The sequence below is a fragment of the Falco rusticolus genome, chromosome 14 (assembly GCF_015220075.1).
Source record: "Falco rusticolus isolate bFalRus1 chromosome 14, bFalRus1.pri, whole genome shotgun sequence".
Lineage (NCBI taxonomy): Eukaryota > Metazoa > Chordata > Aves > Falconiformes > Falconidae > Falco > Falco rusticolus.
Genome location: NC_051200.1, coordinates 2115957 through 2136170, shown reverse-complemented (window position 1 = coordinate 2136170; position 20214 = coordinate 2115957). Strand labels below are relative to the sequence as shown.

At 48.4% G+C, this 20214-nt stretch overlaps 1 protein-coding gene across 2 annotated transcripts in view; it reads right to left on the bottom strand.

Moving 5' to 3' along the window:
* ARHGEF9 (Cdc42 guanine nucleotide exchange factor 9) overlaps positions 1-20214 on the bottom strand; it is a 221301-nt gene that overhangs the window by 190054 nt on the left and 11033 nt on the right. For both annotated transcript variants that reach the window (XM_037407890.1, XM_037407892.1), the window contains exon 2: positions 860-3594. In XM_037407890.1, the coding sequence (XP_037263787.1) occupies positions 860-3526 (2667 nt within the window). In that variant the 5' untranslated portion in view covers positions 3527-3594. The remainder of the gene's footprint in view (positions 1-859; positions 3595-20214) is intronic.

Genomic DNA, 20214 nt, shown 5'->3' with positions numbered 1-20214 from the left:
TTTCACTTAGGGCTGGGTACCTAACATCCCAAAAGGCTATGTCATTTTGTCTAGAGACAGATGCAAGGCAGCTCTGACCAGACCCCCACTTGGCATGTAGTCGCATCAAGAAGGCATTTCTCTCATATTATGTATGCAGCAGCCCTTTAGCAAGGCTTTCTGCTACAGGCTCAGCACCAAGCTGTTGAGGCCCCGCAACTTCTGACAGGTTTGGGGAAGGGAGAGAGCTCATGTATTGCTGCCAGAGAAATGATCTGATGAGCTCTACAAGACACAGGCCTTCTTTTTTTCTTTTTTTTTTTTTTCTCCTGTTCTTGCGCTTTGTGCCAGGACTCTGACTGGTATTCTAGATAGTGTGTTGTAACCAGCATTCCTAATAAAAATCAATGACCACCACCCCTACTATTTTTTTAGGTAAGAAAACACAAGGGCTATAGTGCAATTGCTGAATGCCATTTGTCCACTGCACACTTCAAAACTCTGAATTTGTCAGAAGCACTCTTCTTACGAGTTTCTACTTCAAATGAACTGAATGCAGAAAGGGAAAAAATTAAAGGTAGTGCCTAGAAATACACAAATTTATGCTACAGCCCTCTTCTAGAGGCACTGATACAAATGGCCAGAGAGTCTTAGGAGGAGCAACTCTGGAGGTTTACACTAATAGCTCAGGGATATGCCAGTTAACTGACTCCTCTGGGACAGATACACAAGCTGTGACTATTGCCATCATTCATGGTGGTCTACTTAACTGAAAATCACAATAAAAGATATATAAAATTGCTTTCAAGTGCAAACAGTCTTCCTAAGATGTATAACAGCATCATCTTATTGAAAACATTATAGCAAAAGTTACTCATACCTTTCCATTTTTGAGCCGTCCAGAGGAGACGATTCTAGAGACGTGCACTTGGAACGGACGGCACTTGTCATTACAGTTAAACTGTTCCACTCTGTCCATTATCTCTACAGAGTTTTGTTCTACAAATGAAGTAGTTCCACGCTTTTTAATGCGGCAATCAGTCCGCTCTAAAACCTGTCCTTTAACTGTTGAACATTTTAAAAAAGTCACTACAGAAAAGTCAACATCAGCAACTGGAGAACAGTCCAGGTCGACAGCACTTAGATTATTCACAGGAATACCTTGAGAACATGGCAGGTTCCTGTCCATGACCTCTGTCTTCTCCAGAGTACTGCCAGTGTCTTGCATCTCTTCAGTCAAGGTTGTCTGTGGAAGGTGGATCAGAGCCTCAGTCACTGCAGAAGAGTCATCATTGGCAGCTGGAGAATGGCCCAAGTCCACACTATCCAAATTATCCACAGGAAGATCTTGAGAACATGGCAGGTCCTTGCCCACAACCTGTGTCTTCTCCAGAGTACTGCCTGAGTCCTGAATCCCCAGCTCACCTCTAGACAAGTCTTGCAAAGGCAGCTCAGGATTTCTCAAGTCCTGCATATCCAGTTCTGTCTTTGAAAGCTCCTGAGCCACTGCTGGAAACAGATCCATGTCTTTAGCAACCACTGGAGCATAAGCCACGTCCTCAGTATCAAGTTTAGTCAGCAATGCCTGTGGAAGGTGGATCAGAGCCTCAGTCACTGCAGAAGAGTTGCCATTGGCAGCTGGAGAATGGCCCAAGTCCACACTATCCAAATTATCCACAGGAAGATCTTGAGAACATGGCAGGTCCTTGCCCACAACCTGTGTCTTCTCCAGAGTACTGCCTGAGTCCTGAATTCCCAGCTCACCTCTAGACAAGTCTTGCAAAGGCAGCTCGGGATTTCTCAAGTCCTGCATATCCAGTTCTGTCTTTGAAAGCTCCTGAGCCACTGCCAGAGATGGATCCACATCTTTAGCAACCACTGGAGCATAAGCCACATCCTCGGTATCAAGTTTAGTAAGCGATGTCTGTGGAAGGTGGATCAGAGCCTCGGTCACTGAAGAGAAGTCACCATCCACAGCTGAAGAATGGCCCAGGTCCACAGTATCCAGATTATTCACGGGAAGACCTTGAGTACGTGGCAGGTCTCCACCTACGACCTGTGTCTTCTCTGGAGTACTGCCTGAGTCCTGAATCTGTTTAGTCAGAGTCGCCTGTGGAAAGTCATTGATCAGATCCTCAGAGGTGTCTCTAGTATTTACCTCAGTGAAAGAGTCATCTGCAAGCTCTGGTAGGTGGGAAATGGAGGGTTCTGGCCCAAAGGGAGAATGTGATGTTTCATTAAGTCTATCATTCTCGCTGCCCAGGGCAGAGGAACCAATGTCTTGTGTCACTTCTGTGGTTTTGCAATGCTGCATGGGCTCCTTCCCCACCAAACTCTCAAAGCTCAGATTATCCCATGTGCCTGAATCTGGGGACTGCAGACATGCACCCACCGTGCAGAAGGGCCTTGTACTCTCATTCTCGATAACCAAGCCCTCTTTGTGGGAGGTAACATCCTGTCTCCAGCTTCGGAAACTCCGCTGAGGCCTTTTCTCATCAGGTGAAAATGCCCTTGAGGAGCCTCGCAGCCTCCGAGCTGCCTCAGCCACACTGGTCAAGAATCTCACAACACCCCCAAAGTGAGTGGCTTTGGTTGCACTGTTTGATTTTTTCCGCTGGCTGAGATTCTCCTCACATCTCGTATCAAAGTCAAAATAAGAAGCAGAATGATCAGTTGTATTTTCTAAGTTCTGGAAATTGGTTTCAGCCCTTTGATCTGGAAGCTTTGAATTATCTTTGCTAGTTAATGAAATTCCTTTCAGATAGCTCCAGACATCAGAGCTTCTTCCTCTTCTGCTCTCCTGTGGGAGCACAGTACACCTCTTTTGATTGTCCCCTTCTGTAATTGCAGGGTTCTTAAAGTTTTCAAAATTCAAAGACTCGCTCCTTCTAGCTGGTATTCTGTGGCAGTTACTATCATTATCTTCACTGTGTAATCTGACACTAATATCCCTGAGACATTTACCTTCATTGGCATCAATTTCAGGAATGCTGATATTCAGATCTATGTCTTCAAAAGAAGAATCCAAATCATCAATGTACCCCGCATATGAGTGGCGGGAGGGCCTCCGACTGTCACCCAGTTTCTTAACCCTGTAGACAGCTCTTTGCCCACACACGTGATGGTCCTCTTCAGGGTCACAAGCAACCTGGCCTCCAGATGCTCTCAAATCCACATTCTTAGGCATCTTGGAGGTTCTTCCCTTTTTTAATGGCCTTACCCTGTCCATGAAGGATGGTTTTTTTAGCTCTGAGACCTCAGAGGTGACTCCCAGTAGAATCATGGACTGGGGTCTTCCTTTATTTGCAGACAGTCCTTTCCTTCGTCTAACAAAATTCCAGATCCGGTTGCCCTTGGTCGTCTTCTTATACCTGGGTGCTTCCCCCTGTTCATTCGGGTTTGCATTGCTGGAGGTGCAGTGCTCAGCACCACAGACCTCCAACCCATCACCACTCCCTTCCTCCATGTTTGCTTGGAACATCTTGTTTGCATACCCATTGGGAGCTATCACGGGACCAGTATGCTGGCGACCCTCTATAACTTCCATCGCCCTGGCTTGCAAGCTGGTATCAGGGGTCACAGATGCATTGTCTTCAGATTGTTTTCTTCACAAGACTTAAGGAAAAAAGAACAAAGGAATGCAATTAGAAGCAGAAGGTTTTTTAGGAGACACATTTGTTAAAGCATCACAGGGCAACTCTTACCCCAGTGGCAGTGGCAGTTTTGCCATTGATTTCAGTGAGGCTAAAATTTTTCTCCCAAACCATATAAATTTTAAAGCAACTTAAATCTGATTTAAATGACTGAAGACTTAGTGACCACAAAATAAATTTCCTGCATTAATAGTTACCACAAAGTATACGCAGAATACCATAAATCACATATTTGTTTTGCAGACCACTAGGACTCTAAATACATCAGAGTACATGACAGAAAGGAAAAGAGGAAATTACAGTAAAGCATCCCTGCACATGTCACTGTCATCTTCACCAGCCCCATCTGACAGGAACCGGCAACATACTCCCAAGGAGTTCAGTCTCTCTTTAGGCAGGCATTCAAAGAAAAGTCAGGATGAGCCTTTTCCTGGAACCAATGCAATTCTGAAATGCTACGGTTTCAGAAAACTCACAGAGTATCCAACTCTGTGAGTTGGATATAGTTTTTCCTACTATAGCTATGGCACCAGTGCAGGAATCCCTCACTGAAACTGGACTGCTAAATGAAAGCTGCTTGGCCACCACTCAATGCTACACAAAACACACATGTTCCCCTCAATGAATTCCACCCTAAGTGAAAGGAATTAAAACTACTCTAAGTACCTTATAGGCAACAACAACGGAAACCATGGTGATTGTGGCCAGCTGCCAGGTGACCACTCCACCACACTATCACTCCCCCTCCCCAAATAGGACAGGAGGAAAAAGTGAGATGAAAAAGGTTATAGGTTGATAAAAAGATATGGAGGTCCCTTACCAATTACTGTCACATTCAAAACTTTGGGAAAACTAATTTGATTTATTGCCGATTAAAACTGATTTGGATAAGGAAAAACAAGGATAAAACTAACACACCACCTTATTCCCACCCACCCCTTTTTTTCCATGGCTCAACTTCCTTCCTTCATTCCTGATGGCTCTACCTCCCTCCAAGGGGCACACGGGGAGGGGGAATTGGGAGAGGTATGGTCAGGGCATAACAGTTCCTCTCTGCCGCTCCCTTCTCCTCATGCTTTTCCCATGCTTCTGTGTGAGGCCTTCACAGGCCTGTGATTCCTGTCAGGGAACATCCCCCTGCTCCTGGGTGGTCGCTCCACAGGCCATGATTCCTGTCAGGAGAACCTGCTCCTGTGTGAGGCCTCCACAGGCCATGAGTCCTGTCAGGAGAACCTGCTCCTGTGTGAGGCCTCCACAGGCCATGATTCCTGTCAGGAGAACCTGCTCCTGTGTGAGGCCTCCACAGGCCATGATTCCTGTCAGGAGAACCTGCTCCTGTGTGAGGCCTCCACAGGCCATGAGTCCTGTCAGGGAACACCTCCCTGTTCCTGTGTGGAAGCTCCACAAGCCATGATTCCTGTCAGAATTTGCTCCTGTATGGGGCCTCCACAGGCCATGATTCCTGTCAGGAGAACCTGCTCCTGTGTGGTCACTCCACAGGCCATGATTCCTGTCAGGAGAACCTGCTCCTGTGTGAGGCCTCCACAGGCCATGAGTCCTGTCAGGGAACACCTCCCTGTTCCTGTGTGGAAGCTCCACAAGCCATGATTCCTGTCAGAATTTGCTCCTGTATGGGGCCTCCACAGGCCATGATTCCTGTCAGGAGAACCTGCTCCTGTGTGAGGCCTCCACAGGCCATGAGTCCTGTCAGAGAATATCCCCCTGCTCCAGCACCTCCTCCCCCTCCATCTTCACTGACCTCAGGTTTCACAGCACCATTTCTCACTGTGGTCTTTATCCCCCCTCACACCTCTCTGATGTTCTTGCCCTTTCTTAAACACATTTCCAGAGAGGTGGGGCCGGCGCCACTGCTGCCCCGCTCTGGGCCACGGCACAGCCACTGTGGAGCCGGCCGAGCCCAGCGCCAGGCAGCCTGGTGGCAGGCGGCCCCCGGCACCCACCCCTCGCCAGGCGCACCCCCACGCAGCCCTGCTGCACCACGGCTACCCACCACCCACGCCGCCTCGCTCGGCTTCGGCCACCTCTGTACGCAGCCCCACTGCCTTCCGTACTCGCCACGACGACTTCCAGAGAGCCTCCTTCCCCAGGCAAAGACCACAGGGCCTCGGCACCGCCTGCCACCGCTCACACCCTGTAGCACAAATTGGCATGGGAGTTGTGCTGCCCCAGGGTCCATATGGAGACCACAGAAAGCTTCTGTCCCCCAAAACCCACGGGTTTAGCAGGGCTGCTCCTCCATCTGGAGGACATCCTCAAGGAGGAGACCAGCTCCTCAGTCCCCAGGCTGTTGCTCTGGGTCTGCAAGTTGTTCATAGACATCCCTGCTGCAACTTAAAGAGTAACACATTTGAATGAATGGAAAAAAAAGAAGAAAAAAAAAGAGCAGTTGAGCAGTTTCAAGTTGTGCGGCCAACTGGCAGCAAAAGACAAAAATCACAAAAGGTCCCAGTTTTTTTTGTTTTCTCTTTCCGGTTTTATGTTTTATTGGTTTTGGCTGGGTGGATCCTGCATGAGGAAAGAAGATTCAAAGGCGACAGGCTTGTCTGCGAGGGATGCTAGCAGAGAGGGGAGGGAGGCTGTTTCTCATGTGTTAAGCAAAAGAGCCTGTAACAGGAGACAGATCCTACCCAGAGAAGCAGCGCAACCCAGAAACTCAGGGCACAGGGGTGGCTTTAAAATTAAAAAAAAAAAAAATTAATTTTCTTTTTAAAGCAGCTTTAAACTGGACATAAATTAGAGCCACCACCACGAAGCCAGACCTGAGCACTGTAAGCAGGCAGGGGCACAGTGCTTGGTGGCTCCTCTCCACCTTCCCTCCCACTGCATCCTCAGCAAACCTCTCCTGCTCTCTGAAACCATCATGGCTGCTTTCACAAAGCTCCCCCGAGGGATAAATGGAATAGCAGGACACAGGCATGCTGCTTAAAAGGCCTTTTGACTGACTTCTAGCAAATACTCAGTGTGAGAAAAGCACCTTGTTATGGTCTAATTCACACGAATTAAGCCTGCAGGACCGCACACACTGAAATCACTGGCTAACCTTGGCAGAGCCAACCCACCATGGCATAGCTTCGTTAGTGCCCACGGTCCCAGCACTGTCACCCGAAACAGCTCCAGCCCGAGGACTGGCACTGCCTCACCCACAGCAAAGCCTCCCAGCACCTGGGCAAACTCTCTGCATTTGAACAAATTTCAGCCGGCTTCACTCAGCCTTCCCCGACTGGGTGCCAAAATCTGCTATGCTCCATCAGCTGATACAGCCGCCGACATCAAGTGTCCACCACTGTGCAAACACACAACAGCAGCATGCTTGTGGGAAACCAATTCTACAAATAAGCCAAATAGAGAAAAGATGGCTTTATCAACCAAACCACACAAGCTCAGGGGCATTAGGCCCATAATGACAAAATAAAATCTGAGCATGAAGAAGAACAGCTGTGAGAGTATCTGATGAACCATCACTCATCTTTCTGGGGTGCCAGAGAAGGATTTTTTGAAAAAACACTGAACATATTTTTGAGAACACCTATTAGCCAGAAAACTACAACAGTTAGTCAACCGCCTTCTTATTTTTCCTCTCCTTGGGCTGCAGGCGCAGTTGCAGATATCAAGTCATAGCAAGTTACCACCTAGCAGCTAAGCTGCAACTACTGTTCCGGTGTGCGGGACTTTTAACCACAGAAAACATGAGGTAATGCAATTACCTTACACCTCTTCCACTGCCCTCTGAAATACCTCATGCCCAGGCGGGTGGCTCAGCCAGGTGGCTGTGGCTGGTGCATTTGGTCTACAAAACACACAACACCGCACAGGGCAAGGAAAATGGTTTCATAAAACCACAGCTATCAATCATACATTGAAAACTGCTCCAACTTACAGGAGCTACACTGGTCCCTACCCTGCCCTCTGTACAAGACCCTGTTATTCTTCTTGTCCCACAAGCAGCAGCGCTTCATTCGGAAAATTCACCTTCCCTTCCCAGGTCACGGAGGTGGACAAATAAGTTAGGATTGCACAAAATCCCAAGCATATGGCACCAGCTGTGTTACACAAACATCAGTATCTATGGTCATGATCCCCCCTCCAAATTCTTTCCATTTTTCTTGCATTATCTAAATCTTTAAGAAAGAACTAGGTACTTTGTATCTCATTCATGATTGCGTAACATTTCCTTGGCAACAAGGCTCTTCTTGAATGACACAGGTGGGAGTAATAGCAATTTTGCTCCTTTTAAGTGTCATTGAGCAGACAGATACAAGAGCAGAAATAACACCACGGGCCCAGGTAACACCACTGAAGTCAACCGTTCTCACAGACTGTTAAGGACACTGAAGCAGGCCCCAGCAATTGGGGCTGTCACAAGCCACCACTCAGGGATGGACGCTTTCCTTGGGCAGCCTTGTTCTTCTGCACTGGCCCCTGGTAAGTTTACAAGACTTATCCACAACCATAGCAAAATAAGGGTGTCCACGTGCCTACCAAAGGCAACGGGGTAGCAAGACCCGCTAGCAAGGAAGGTCTCATCCAGCCTGAGATGAGCTTTCTCAAGAGGTCACAATGATGGAAAGAAACCATTCCTGTAACACCACACAGTTCAGGCTGTTTGCAAGGCTCGCACCACACAGTTCCTGAAAGCTACCTCAGATCACTGCAGTTTTCAGGCAACTAGCCAAACTTTGGGTTTTTTTAAAATATTTAGTGCTGTAAAGCTGCCCCTACCTAGAAAAAACACCAAAAATGCTGGACAGTTGGGACCTCTGTCACAAAAGGGGACCTACAGTGGAGTTCACAGGCTTCAGTATTTTGGAAGGCCCCTCGCAGCCACAGGAACATTAAAACACAACTGAACCACAACCCCTCAGAGGCAAATTTCAGGGAACACAGAAGATGTTTTGGGAAACATCTTTGCAGAGGAATAATTTCACCCACACTCAGACGCAGTACACAGCTATAAATCCAAGCTTGTTTTGCACCGCTTTGGCATCAGACCTCTGACCAGGAGGCAATTTTCTTTAGCAGAGCAGACTGACAAGGGAGTGCTCGAGCCTCCAGCCAGGCAGGCAGCGAGGCCGGGGAATATCCCAGCCCAGCACAGCTCCCCGCTGCCACCGGCTGCTCCTGTCACTGCAGCTGGAGCTTTGCTTGCCTGGCCTCCCATCAAGGGGAGCATTTATGGGTGTGAGCAGAGCTAGAGGAGAAAACAACAAAACAGAAGGAACGTTGACTTTGGGTTTCACCCAAGGAGCCACAGGAACACACAAGCCACACGGCAGGAGGAAAGGGCTGGGGTGGGCAGAACTACCTCCTTCCCAGTGTACTGGGACTGGCTGGAATGGAGTTAATTTTATTCATAGCAGCTTGTATGGTGCAGTGGTTTTGATTTGTGATCAAAACAGTGCTGGTAATACTAATAGTTTAGGTATTGCTGAGCAGTGCTTGCACAGTGTCAAAGCCACCTCTGTTTCTCGCTCTGCCCGCTCAGTGAATAGACTGGAGGTGCACAACCAGGGAGATGATCCGAACTAACCAGAGAGATATTTCATGCCATATAATGCCATACTCAGCAATAAAAAGGAAGAAGGGGGTTTAGAGAGGCTAGCCATCTTTTGCTCAGGAACTGGCCAGGCACCACTTTACCTGTGGGAGGTGGTGAGGGATTGCCTTCCCATTGCTTGTTCTGTTTTCTTTCCCTCTTCTTCCACTTCTCTGTTTATTAAACAATCTTTATCCCAAACCCCGAGTCTTCTTGCTTTCATTCTTCTTTTCTGCTTCCCCCATCCCGCCGGGGGCTGGGGGTTGCCGGGCCAGGAGCAAGCAGCCATGTGTTGCTCAGCAGCCTACCAGGGTTAACCATGGCCCTCCTGGCACCCGCCACGGAGCTCAAGTCGCTCAGGATAATAACAGATGTGACTGGGGCGTGCTAGATGGCACAGCTAGCTGTTCCACCTGTGCAGCTACTTGGTTGGTTGCAGTGGATCGTGGTGCTGGCATATTTACTTTGGAAGCTGACATACATTATTTCCTCACACGTTCCAGTACTTGATCCCTTTTTTTGTACAATAAACTCCAAGAATTGTTAACGACTTCTCAATTTTTGCTGTTTGTTTTGTTGTCTATCACTCTGTTTTGCTTTGCCTGAGAGAGCTACAGTAAAAGCACTGGCCTTGAGCCTAACCTAGTATTTGGGTCCCAGCCTGCTGCTGTCCCAGTACTCTTGAGAACCATCTCATAGAGAAAGTCAGCAATTACCCCCTTTTCTGCCAAAACACACTTTGTGGAGGCAGGTAAGAATAGAACCGACCCCTTCCCCTCCTCCAGACAGGTCTTTATAGCCTTGCTGTAACAGCCTTTCAGTTCCTTGCATATCCTGGTGTAATCTGACTGCTCGTACCAGCGCACACTGTGAGAATGGTTTTTATTATTGTTCATAAGGTTAAACAACTAATTGGGAATGCCACATGAGAACACAGAATGACAGAAACATAGAATCGTTTAGGTTGGAAAAGACTTTTAAGATCACTGAGTCCAAGTGTAAACCTAACACTGCCACATCCTCACTGGAATAATCCTCCAACATCATCATGCTCCAAGGTGATTGATCTCTGGGTGGTGGGGTGTACATCCCAAAAGATGTGCTCAATAAGGTAACACCCATGTCCCCAACCATCAACAAAACAAAACCTAGGTATCCATACAGGCTAGTCAGCCTCACCCTCGTGCCTGGAGAGATCATGGAGCAGACCCTCCTTGGAACTATGCTAAGGCACATGGAAAATAAGGAGGTGACTGGTGACAGCCCACATGGCTTCACTAAGGGCAAATCATGCCTGACAGACTTGGTGGCCCTCTACAATGGGGTTTTGGTGTTGGTGGATAAAGAGCAATTGACATCATCTACCTGGACTTGTGCAAAGTATTTGACACTGTTCCACATGACATCCTTGTCTCTAAATTGGAGAGACATGGATTTGATGGATGGACCACTCAGTGGGTAAGGAATAGGCGGGATGGTCACACTCAAAGGGTTGCGGTCAAGGGCTCAAAGTTCAAGTGGAGACAAGTGGTGCTCCTCAGGGGTCAGCACTGGCACCAGTGCTATTTAACAGCTTTGTCAGCAACATGGACAGTGGGGTTGAGCGCACCCTCAGCAAGTTTGCCAACGACACCAAGCTGAGTGGTGCGGTCAACACCCCAGAGGGCAGGGATGGCATCCAGAGGGACCTTGACTCGGGGGAGACGGGCCCATGTGAACCTCATGAAGTTCAACAAGGCCAAGTGCAAGGTCCTGCACATGGGTTGGGGCAATCCCAAGCACAAAGACAGGCTGGGCGGAGAATGGACTGAGGAGAAGGGCTTGGGGATGCTGGTGGATGAGAAGCTCAATGTGACCCAGCAACATGCACATGCAGCCCAGAAAGCCAACCAGATCTGGGCTGCATCAAAAGCAGCGTGGCCAGCAGGGTGAGGAGGTGATTCTCCACCCTCTGCTCTGCTCTCCTGAGACCCCACCTGCAGTGCTGCATCCAGCTCTGGGGCCCCCAACATGAGAAGGACACAGACCTGTTGGAGCGAGTCCAGAGGAGGCCATGAAGGTGATCAGAGCGCTGGAGCACCTCTCCCAGGAAGACAGGCTGGGAGAGTTGGGGTGGTTCAGCCTGGAGAAGAGAAGGCTCCAGGCAGACCATAAAGCAGCCTGCCAGTACATAAAGGGGCTGACAAGAAAGCTGGGGAGGGACTTTCTACAAAGGCCTGTAGTGACAGTACAAGGTGCAACAGCTTTAAACTGAAAGAGGGTCGATTTGCATCAGATACAAGGCAGAAATTCTTCACCATGAGGGTGGTGAGACACTGGCCCAGGCTGCCCAGAGCAGCTGTGGGTGCCCCATCCCTGGCGGTGTCCAAGGCCAAGCTGGATGGGGCTGGGAGCAACCTGGTCCAGAGGAAGGTGTCCCTGCCCATGGCAGGGGGTTGGAACTAGATGGTCTTTAAGGTCCCTTTCAACCCAAGCCATTATACAATTCTATGATCCCTGGGCATTGTGGGATTCTGGAGAATGCATATTCCAGGTTACAGTCAACTTGTAAATCCCCTCTTATCAAGTGACCTGAAAGAACTATTTTGGCTGGGGCCCTGAAGAGCAACAAGCCTTTGAAGAGATCAAAGAGGAAATTGGTGGTGCAGCAGCCCCTAGGGCTGCCCAGACAGGATCACACGTGAGAAATGTGCTCCCCACCACAGAGCCTCTGGCACCTGGAGAGACCCGACGTTGACCTCTATGGTTTTGGAGCCATGGAGACGGGAGGTCTGAGGCTCACTACACCCCAACTACTAAGAACATACTAGTAGCATAACAAGAGGGCTCAAGCCACGTCAGAAATACTTGACACAAAAGCCCAGCTCCTCTTGGCAACCACAACTACCTGTGCTGTGCTGGATGTTCAAAGGATGGGATCTGTTCTTGCCGCAGAGCAATGACTCCAGATACTCCTCCGAGGCTCTCCATCCCCTTCTCTCACCTTTCGGCCACGCTAAATTTGCTTCAAAACCCATCAGCCACCCCCAGCACCACACAGTGCTGCTGATTTGTGCTAAAGGCCTGGGGATGGCGCAGCAAAGGCACCGGCAGCCTTGCAAGGCGGCAGCTGGAGCTGGAATGCACCGAGGGCCCCTAGGGACACGATCTTCCACTCAGCTCTTCCTCTGCGGGATCCAAAATAACAAACAAGAAGGAGCCTTTGGCCATTGTTTTTCGGGGAAGGGGGGTGATGGGGAGAGGGCACGCGGCGCAGCCTGCCAGAAGGCATGGCTGAGCTAAGGAAGTCCTGCCTGGGCTTCGGTGTATCCGCTCCTCTCCAGGAGGGGCGGGGGGAGGCAGGAAGGAGAGAAAATAGAGAACAAATGATCATATAACCCTTGAGAGAAACCTGTCTGCTCTCGGAGAGCGTATTTAGCCCAAGCATGCAGCGCCTCTTGCTATACAAAAGAAAAAGAGGAAAGAAAACCCCGCCAGTTCTTCCGTTACCATGTTCTACCACCGAAAAAAAATGGGAGGAAACAGATGTTAAGCTCTCCAGCATCAGGAAATTATCTCTTTCATGAGGGTACAGTTACTTCAGTGTGTTTAGGTCAAATAAATAGGGAGAGAATCATGACTTCTCCCCGTTTCTGTTTACGTCTCCACAGACGTTTCGCCCTGCCTCAGTGCCGCTTCGCAGGACCAACCGCAAAGCTGCACTCCCGCTTCCACAGCGCACACCCAGAGGATGCAGGCAGGAGCACCCACGCCCGAGCCCCTGCCCACCTGGCAGACCCTTGCAGCAGATCCCCAGCTCACAGCCATCCGCAGCATGAACTGCTGCAGCCCTTACAAAAATTCAGCATCTCCTGTTTACAGGACAAGAAGGACAGTTTGCTGCTGTGCTTGGGCCATGCACAGCAGTACTGCAGCTTGCATATTAATTTTTTTAAATAGAGGTGGAAGGAGCACAGAGAAGAGACTCGGGTGAAACATCTGCAAAAGGGATCTCCAGACCATTAGCAAGCGCCAGTTATGGCTTTCCGGTGCTGGGCTCCCCGAGGAGCGCTGAGCGAGTGCCCATAGGAAGCAACCATAGAATTTAACCAGCACTTTACATGCTCTGCAAAATACGTTATGCAGGAAATTAAACTCCCTCATTAGGAGCAGGAGGCAGACAGGAGAGCAGTTTGATTCCCTTTTCAGCTGGGAGTGGACAGACCTTACCGAAACAGTGGCAGAAGGGAATCCACAGCAATGTCTCACTCCAGCACCAAGGGCAACCTACCAGACAAGTTAACACCCAGCAAACACATGCTGCCACACATCTGCCCCACACAGTTTTCACTGGTTTAAGCCAAAGCTTTTACAGTACTGGATCTGCATTTGTGTTTCTGTTAATTCAGTACTCACTGGGCAGACGGACGGATGCACAGACAGATAGCTCCATCCCTGTACTCATACGGACGGAACTCAAAACTTCGGTTTGAGTAAATCAGTTCACTCATGTATAATTTAAACATTACTTCCTTCCCATTTCAGGGAGCTTTAGTTTGTGCAATGGCTAAACACAATGAAATTAGAGCAGGAGATTCATCTTGCCTGCGGCCAAGGGAGAGACAGCGTTGCTCAACTGCATCTGTCAGATAAAACTGGACTTGTGCTGGTGCTGCCAGGGCAGTGACCAGCTCACCACACGCACTCGGGGCTTGGTGGGCCTGATGAAATGGTGTGACGGTGCAGAGACGTGCCAGGCCGCTTACGGGGGTACCAGCACTTGGCTCTGCATCACACTGAGCCCTAAAACCTTCCACCAAGCCAGCAACAGCTTTATATATGCAGCACCTGCACAGAAAAGGGGAGAGCGCCATCATCTAGCTCCTCACACAAAGCTGAGCAGGAGAAACTCAAGAAGAAAACACAGAGGTATAAAAGCCCACGTTAATTGGAATCAAAAGATGAAGATGCCAACAGATTAGCTCCTCCTGAAGCTGAATTTCAGAGCAAGGCCCTGCACAGAGCCCAGAAGGCTTTGGCACTGTACCTGTTGCTGAATGTTCCTGCAGACTCAGGCAGCAGACCCATGAATTGCAGATGAGAATCACCCTTTGCCCATTTAACTGACATTGTGTTTGTGGTAGCACTACCCCTTGCGTGCTCCTTCATATTTTCATACACCCTTTTTTGCAATTCTGAATTATTTTGCTCTTCAGAAAATAAAACTAAGGTGTGTACTGAACAGATCCAAAAGGATACTTTCATTGTTGACACCCAGGATGCACAGGGATCCCCAACAAAATGAGGGAGCCTGAGAAAGTAGTCACCTTCCACAACAAGGTTATGTTTTGATGCACAATAGCTGTTTCCCCCATCTTCTCAGGTATTTGGCACCAACAGCTGCCATTATAATACAGAAATATCTGCTGTTACATGTAGTTAAGCTGTTCAGCAGTCAGTTGAAAGTAGTTAATTATATATAAGAACATTTAATTACCATCCAGTAGCAGATGCAGGTACTCTAATACCACAGTGATGAGCTAAAAGGCATCAGTACAGGCAGATTCAGGGGTCTACACCCATACACGCCCCATTAATGTCAGATGGACAACATCACGCTGCTGGCTGCCATCCTTTGTGAGGATGCTGGGAGGCAACAACTTTGTGATGCTTGTGACATTACTCTGCATTCCCAATTAGTCAATTTAGTAGAGACACCTTAGGAACTTTATAGCTGTGACATTTCTCTACAATCAACTCCTTAAAAATCCTTTCCTTCTCCAAAACTTCTTAAGTAAAAAAGTTTGGCTGCCCATAGCCTTAACATAAGAACAGAAATCAGTAGCCAGCATTTAATTGTTTATATCTTGAGACAAAGATAGTGTCTAAATAATTGTCTATTGTATCCCAGAGACAGTACAGGAAAGCTCTTCCCTAGCAGGGAGCCTACAGGTCACACATGCTTCTGCCATAACATTTGCTATAAATAATCTTCAGTTGAGCAAAGGTTTGTGCTAGTTACAAAGCAGAGTAAGGCAGGCACTGTGCTCCTATCGGTTTCAGCCATTAGCTCTCCCCAGAGAGTGCATATCCTACCCTATTGTTCCTGCTCAAATGTTTGAAAGAATTATTTTTTCCTTGCTTCTTTTGTTTGGGGAGTTTATTTATATTTCCTCTTTGACATGGAATTACTACTAGAAAAAATAAGTGCCACTTACAAGGCAGCTCACTGATGCCAATATTGAAATTAGGTGCGGAGGGTCACATTTATAGATACATTGCCATAGTTACAGACCTCGCAAACCATGTTTCTGTGTTAATGTATGTTCAGCACATTCAGCTCAGGATCAGAAACAAAGAGCTCGGTGCCAGTGACAGCCCCAAATTCACATGCAAAGACCAGGAGCACATGCAGCAACTGGTTCTGCTCAAACATTTCCAAGAATATTTCAGCATCTTACTCAGCAACGCCTTTACATTGCCCTGGTGACATCAAAGGTCATCTCACGTACTTAACTGCCTCCCTTCAAGCCCTATGTCTATCTCCAGACAGATATCAAGCAACCTATTCTTTTTAGGCAGCTATATGGGTGCGATTTCCCCTGTACTTCTTTCCTTAGAGCAGTCTGAACAGGAACCATCACTTCTTTCAGGTTTCTCCATCAAAACAGGCCAAACACATCACCAGGCCAAAGGAGGGAAATGGAAAGGCAACGACGCGGGCTGGGGGGGCTGCTCCCCGCTCTCATAAACAGGCTGCTAGGAACAAACCTGCCACACAGCCTTGCCTTACAGTACAGCAAACTGCAGCCACCACCACCACCTCCTACAAACACAACAGCACAGGACTGAATGGTTGGTGGCTGGTTTGCTCTGAATTCCCCAAGCACCACATTATAGAAAATCTAATTCATCAAACAAAGCCTTTGGACTAAAAGGTGATGTACAGCCTTATCATGCTCTGAAATTGGTGTCAAGCCTCAGATTGGAGCCCAGGGTACCAGATGTACAAGGGTCTCTGCCTTCAACAGCAAATGATTGCTTTAGGAGTATTCTGTACTGCTTTTGAGTAAAATCAACCCAATTCCTGGGTATTTCAAGGTTTGATGTTCTAAACAGGCCAATGACACCTGCTGTGCATTTGGCTACCACTGCGTTCCAGGATATCCAACTTGGGAAGGCAGGTGGCCTTGCACAAAATCGCTTTTAGGCATGTGAAAAACCTAATCTTGTGTTTCTAGAAGAACACCATAACGGCTGGGTGTCTGGGCTGTGCTCTGGCTGGGGCTTTTCACCCAGAGAGACACAGAGCTTTCAGGGGTCTGACACCCACCTGCACCTTACTTTTCCCTCACAGGGCAGGGCTATTGTCTCATCCAGGCATGCCCAGCCCAGACCCAGAACCCTCAAAAGTCACAAGTGCCTCCTAGACATGCAGACACCTCTCTCCTGCCTTCCCCCCTCAACAGGAACAACAAAAAATAAACCTTATTTGCATCCAGAGCCATTACACGCTAGCCAGGAGCACACGGCTAGCCCAGACTGGTGCACACCGTGATGTGTTTGCCGAAAAATATCGATGGGTGGGTGATGTTTGGAACCCAGCTGCCGTGACAATGCTGCTGTTGCCATACATGTTATCCCATGTTCACACAGCCCAGCTCAGCCAGAGCTGGTCCCTGCATGCACATCTTATAACCCAAGACTTCAAAACCTTCATTTGTCAGTGCAAGCCTGCCCTGCTGACCCCATACAGATACCAAACCAAACAAGCAGCTTTTAAGCAGGCACCGTTTGTGCATCCCCCGTCTGGACCACTGCATGGTCTCACCAGTGTGGCTTTTCCCTGCAAAAAGGGCTGTCAGCTCGCATTCCTCATGCACCAGGGCCCCGCTCGAGCCAGTCACACTCCACGGGGCGACAGCAGCAGCAGCCAGCTCTGAACATAGGGAAGCCACATCAGATTCAATTAGCATCATTACTGATGAGCTTTTTGATCTTTTGGCTGTGCCCCTGCCATGCACCCCAGCCGCCAGGATGAGGCTGTACACACACAGGTGGCGACATGGTCACATCTCCTCTGCCTCCCCACTCTGCCCTCCTCAACAATACTCTTATCCCTTTTTTAGGATTAAAAAACCCAGCTGAGCAGGAGCAGCTAAAGGTTGCCTTTATCACCACTTATGGAACAAAGCCTGAATCTTTTTTACAAGGAGCTGAGGATTTTGTTCCCAGTATTAGGCATCTTTTCATTTCCCCTTTTTCTATGTTCCACGAAGTCTCTCCAGTCACTCCTTTTGAACAGCAAGTGAATTTATTGCTACAGGTGGCAAGGGACAAACACATAAACAGGAAAGCACAGGACCAGTCACTCTGAACGCGCTCATTGCATCCCCTCTGAAGGTACATCTCCCCACCTCCAAGGATGAGCCCAGCACACCTACATCTTCACCCATGCTTTAAAAGCACAAAAACGTTTGGCAACACATGCAGGCAACATCTAGTTTTTGCAGGAAACTGCACCGCATGGATATACAAATATTGCTATCACACACAAAAACCAACGTGCTGATTTGCTAGCTCACGTCACACAAACCTAATTTTTTTTATATGTTACAGTGCTTAGCTAACACCGAGCAGCAGCAATACCCTTGCCACAGCTCTGGAAAACCCTAGACCTTCACAGCAGCAGGCAACAGCAGGCTGGGCATCAGACTGCAAATACAGTAGCACAACTTGGAAAAGACAAGAATATCCATTTCTGCAAGGACGTGCGCCCTGTTGGAGGCACAGGACCAGCTCACAGCGAGTCAAGGCACACTAGCTCCTGTCTTCTCAACCATGAGGCTCAAACCCTGCTCAGCTGGTGCAAAAGCTGCAGGAACTCCCACGCTGGTGCTCAACCTGCCTGCACAGGCAGGGCAGCAAACGCTGCCAGGGTTTGCAAAACCTGCTGAGTTTTCTGGATGTTATTCCAGCGTTGTGTCTTTTATTTGGCTGGAGCTAGTACTCAGTACCAAGGCAAAATCACCTTGGCTTACAGGCTATATGCTGGATCTTTGCTACGTGCTGACACATTTCCTTCCTGTAGTAAAATGAACGGGCTCTCCCATACATAGGCTATATCCCTCCCTCGAAATAAAAATCTTTAAGGAGTCAGTCCTTCCTGTCTATCGCACTTGAGACGCATCGAAAGAGCACTCTGAACCGTAGTCATACCCAACCGTTTGGCACAAGGGCTGCAAAGTGCCTGTGGCATTCTGGAGATGCAGATGGCAAATATTTTGACAGGTTACTGATCCCAGTAACAGCACCTTCCCACAAACCCTGTGATTCACCATTCACGTCAGTGGCATGGAAAAAGTGACCCCTTCTTCCTTCAGAGGAGACAAAAGCAGCGCTTAAGAAAAAGCGTTTAAGAATATGGGCTTGTCCAGCAGAAAATCCAAGCAAAACTCAATTCTCACAGAAGCTAAAGGGATCTTCTATCTTTAATCGTTCCTGGACTTTTTCTTGTCTGTCTCTAAAGACATGCTCCCTCCTGTCCATAGGAGTGTGCAAACGAGAGCGACAGCCCCAGCAGACGGCAGGGAAGCCATTGCTGGCATCAGCAGAACAGCCGCTATTTCACAACTACTCACAGCAAGAAAATCGAGAAACCCAACACAGCCAGCATGCCAAAAATAATCTCCCTGAAATACGTGGCAATCGGGAAGGGTTGCAAAGAGCAACCTGGCACACGAGCAGGTGAATGCTTTGGTCCTGACAGCATCAGCTGAGGGCATGGATACAGAAATGTACATCAAGCAGCGACCACTCTGCCCCACGGCCCCCACGGGTGACAAAAACAGGTCCAGGGAAGTCAGGAATGAGGCAGCAAGAGAAGCACCCATCTACCCAATTAAAACCAATCTTTTTCATCCTCACGTCAAAGGCATATGCCCTTGTTCAGTTTGTTTTCAACCCCGAAAGAAGACTGTGCTGAACTTTCCTCCCAAACCACACCTCCTCTGACTCCCTGCTTCCCCAGCCTCAACGGCAGCTGGATGCAATAGCAGAGAAGGGGCAATGGAAGATATAAACGAATTAAGCATCTGATTTGGGAGCGGGGTTATATGCTGATATGAAGTTCTGACCCACCACTACAGCAATGCAGCTCCACAGCCTCCAGGCCAAAACTGGCTGTCATTTATCCAGCTCCAAGCATGGTCTCCCCCTACCCTTACAGCTAGAAATCACCATTTAAGCTGCATGAGGCTGAACCCCAGCTTGTTACCAGCAACAGAACGAAAGAGCAGACCAGCACAGGGCTCCAAAGGGTACTTTGCTGAACTCTTTGTGGAAGGTCTTATCCCAGATTGCTACTTCCCTAGAAACCCTTTCGCACACGCAGGAAATGCTCACAGCCCATCCATCTCACACACCCCTAACCACAGCTCCTACCCAGCCGTGTCCCAGCTGCCAGGGAGGAGAGCTGAATCTTTAGCATAAAAATCAGATTTCCCACTTTACAGGCTCAAACAAGTATTTAGGTGCCTAAACTAAACTCAAATTAGGGTTCTCAATATTCATTCCTGCAATGTATTTATCCTCATGCAGCAGAAGATATATAGAGAACCAGGGAAATGCAGCACGGAGGGGTTTCTCCAACACGACCATTCAGACAGACCTGGTCTCCAAAGACAACTTCATAGCTAAATCTGTGGCTCTTTCCTGCTCCCAGCAAAAGTTGCACCTCCTTCTGTGAGTGTGTTTGAAAGGAGACACGCAACACTTTTGCTTTTCTGAACAGCACCGCAAGGAGTATCTAGCAATCAGGTCTGTGACCCCTGGCTATAGCACTGCACAGATCCATGGAGTTATCCTGCAGCATCTTGCAGTAAAGCGCTTTCCCCAAAAAAAACTTCTTTGTGTTTTCAGCTTTGTCTTATTAAACATGCTTACGCTGTAGCTGTAAACAAAGGTGAAACTTTCCAGTAATCAAAGCAAGGTGCCTGGAAAGATTACAAAGCAATTATCACTCAGAAAGTTCAAGCCTGAAACCATGTG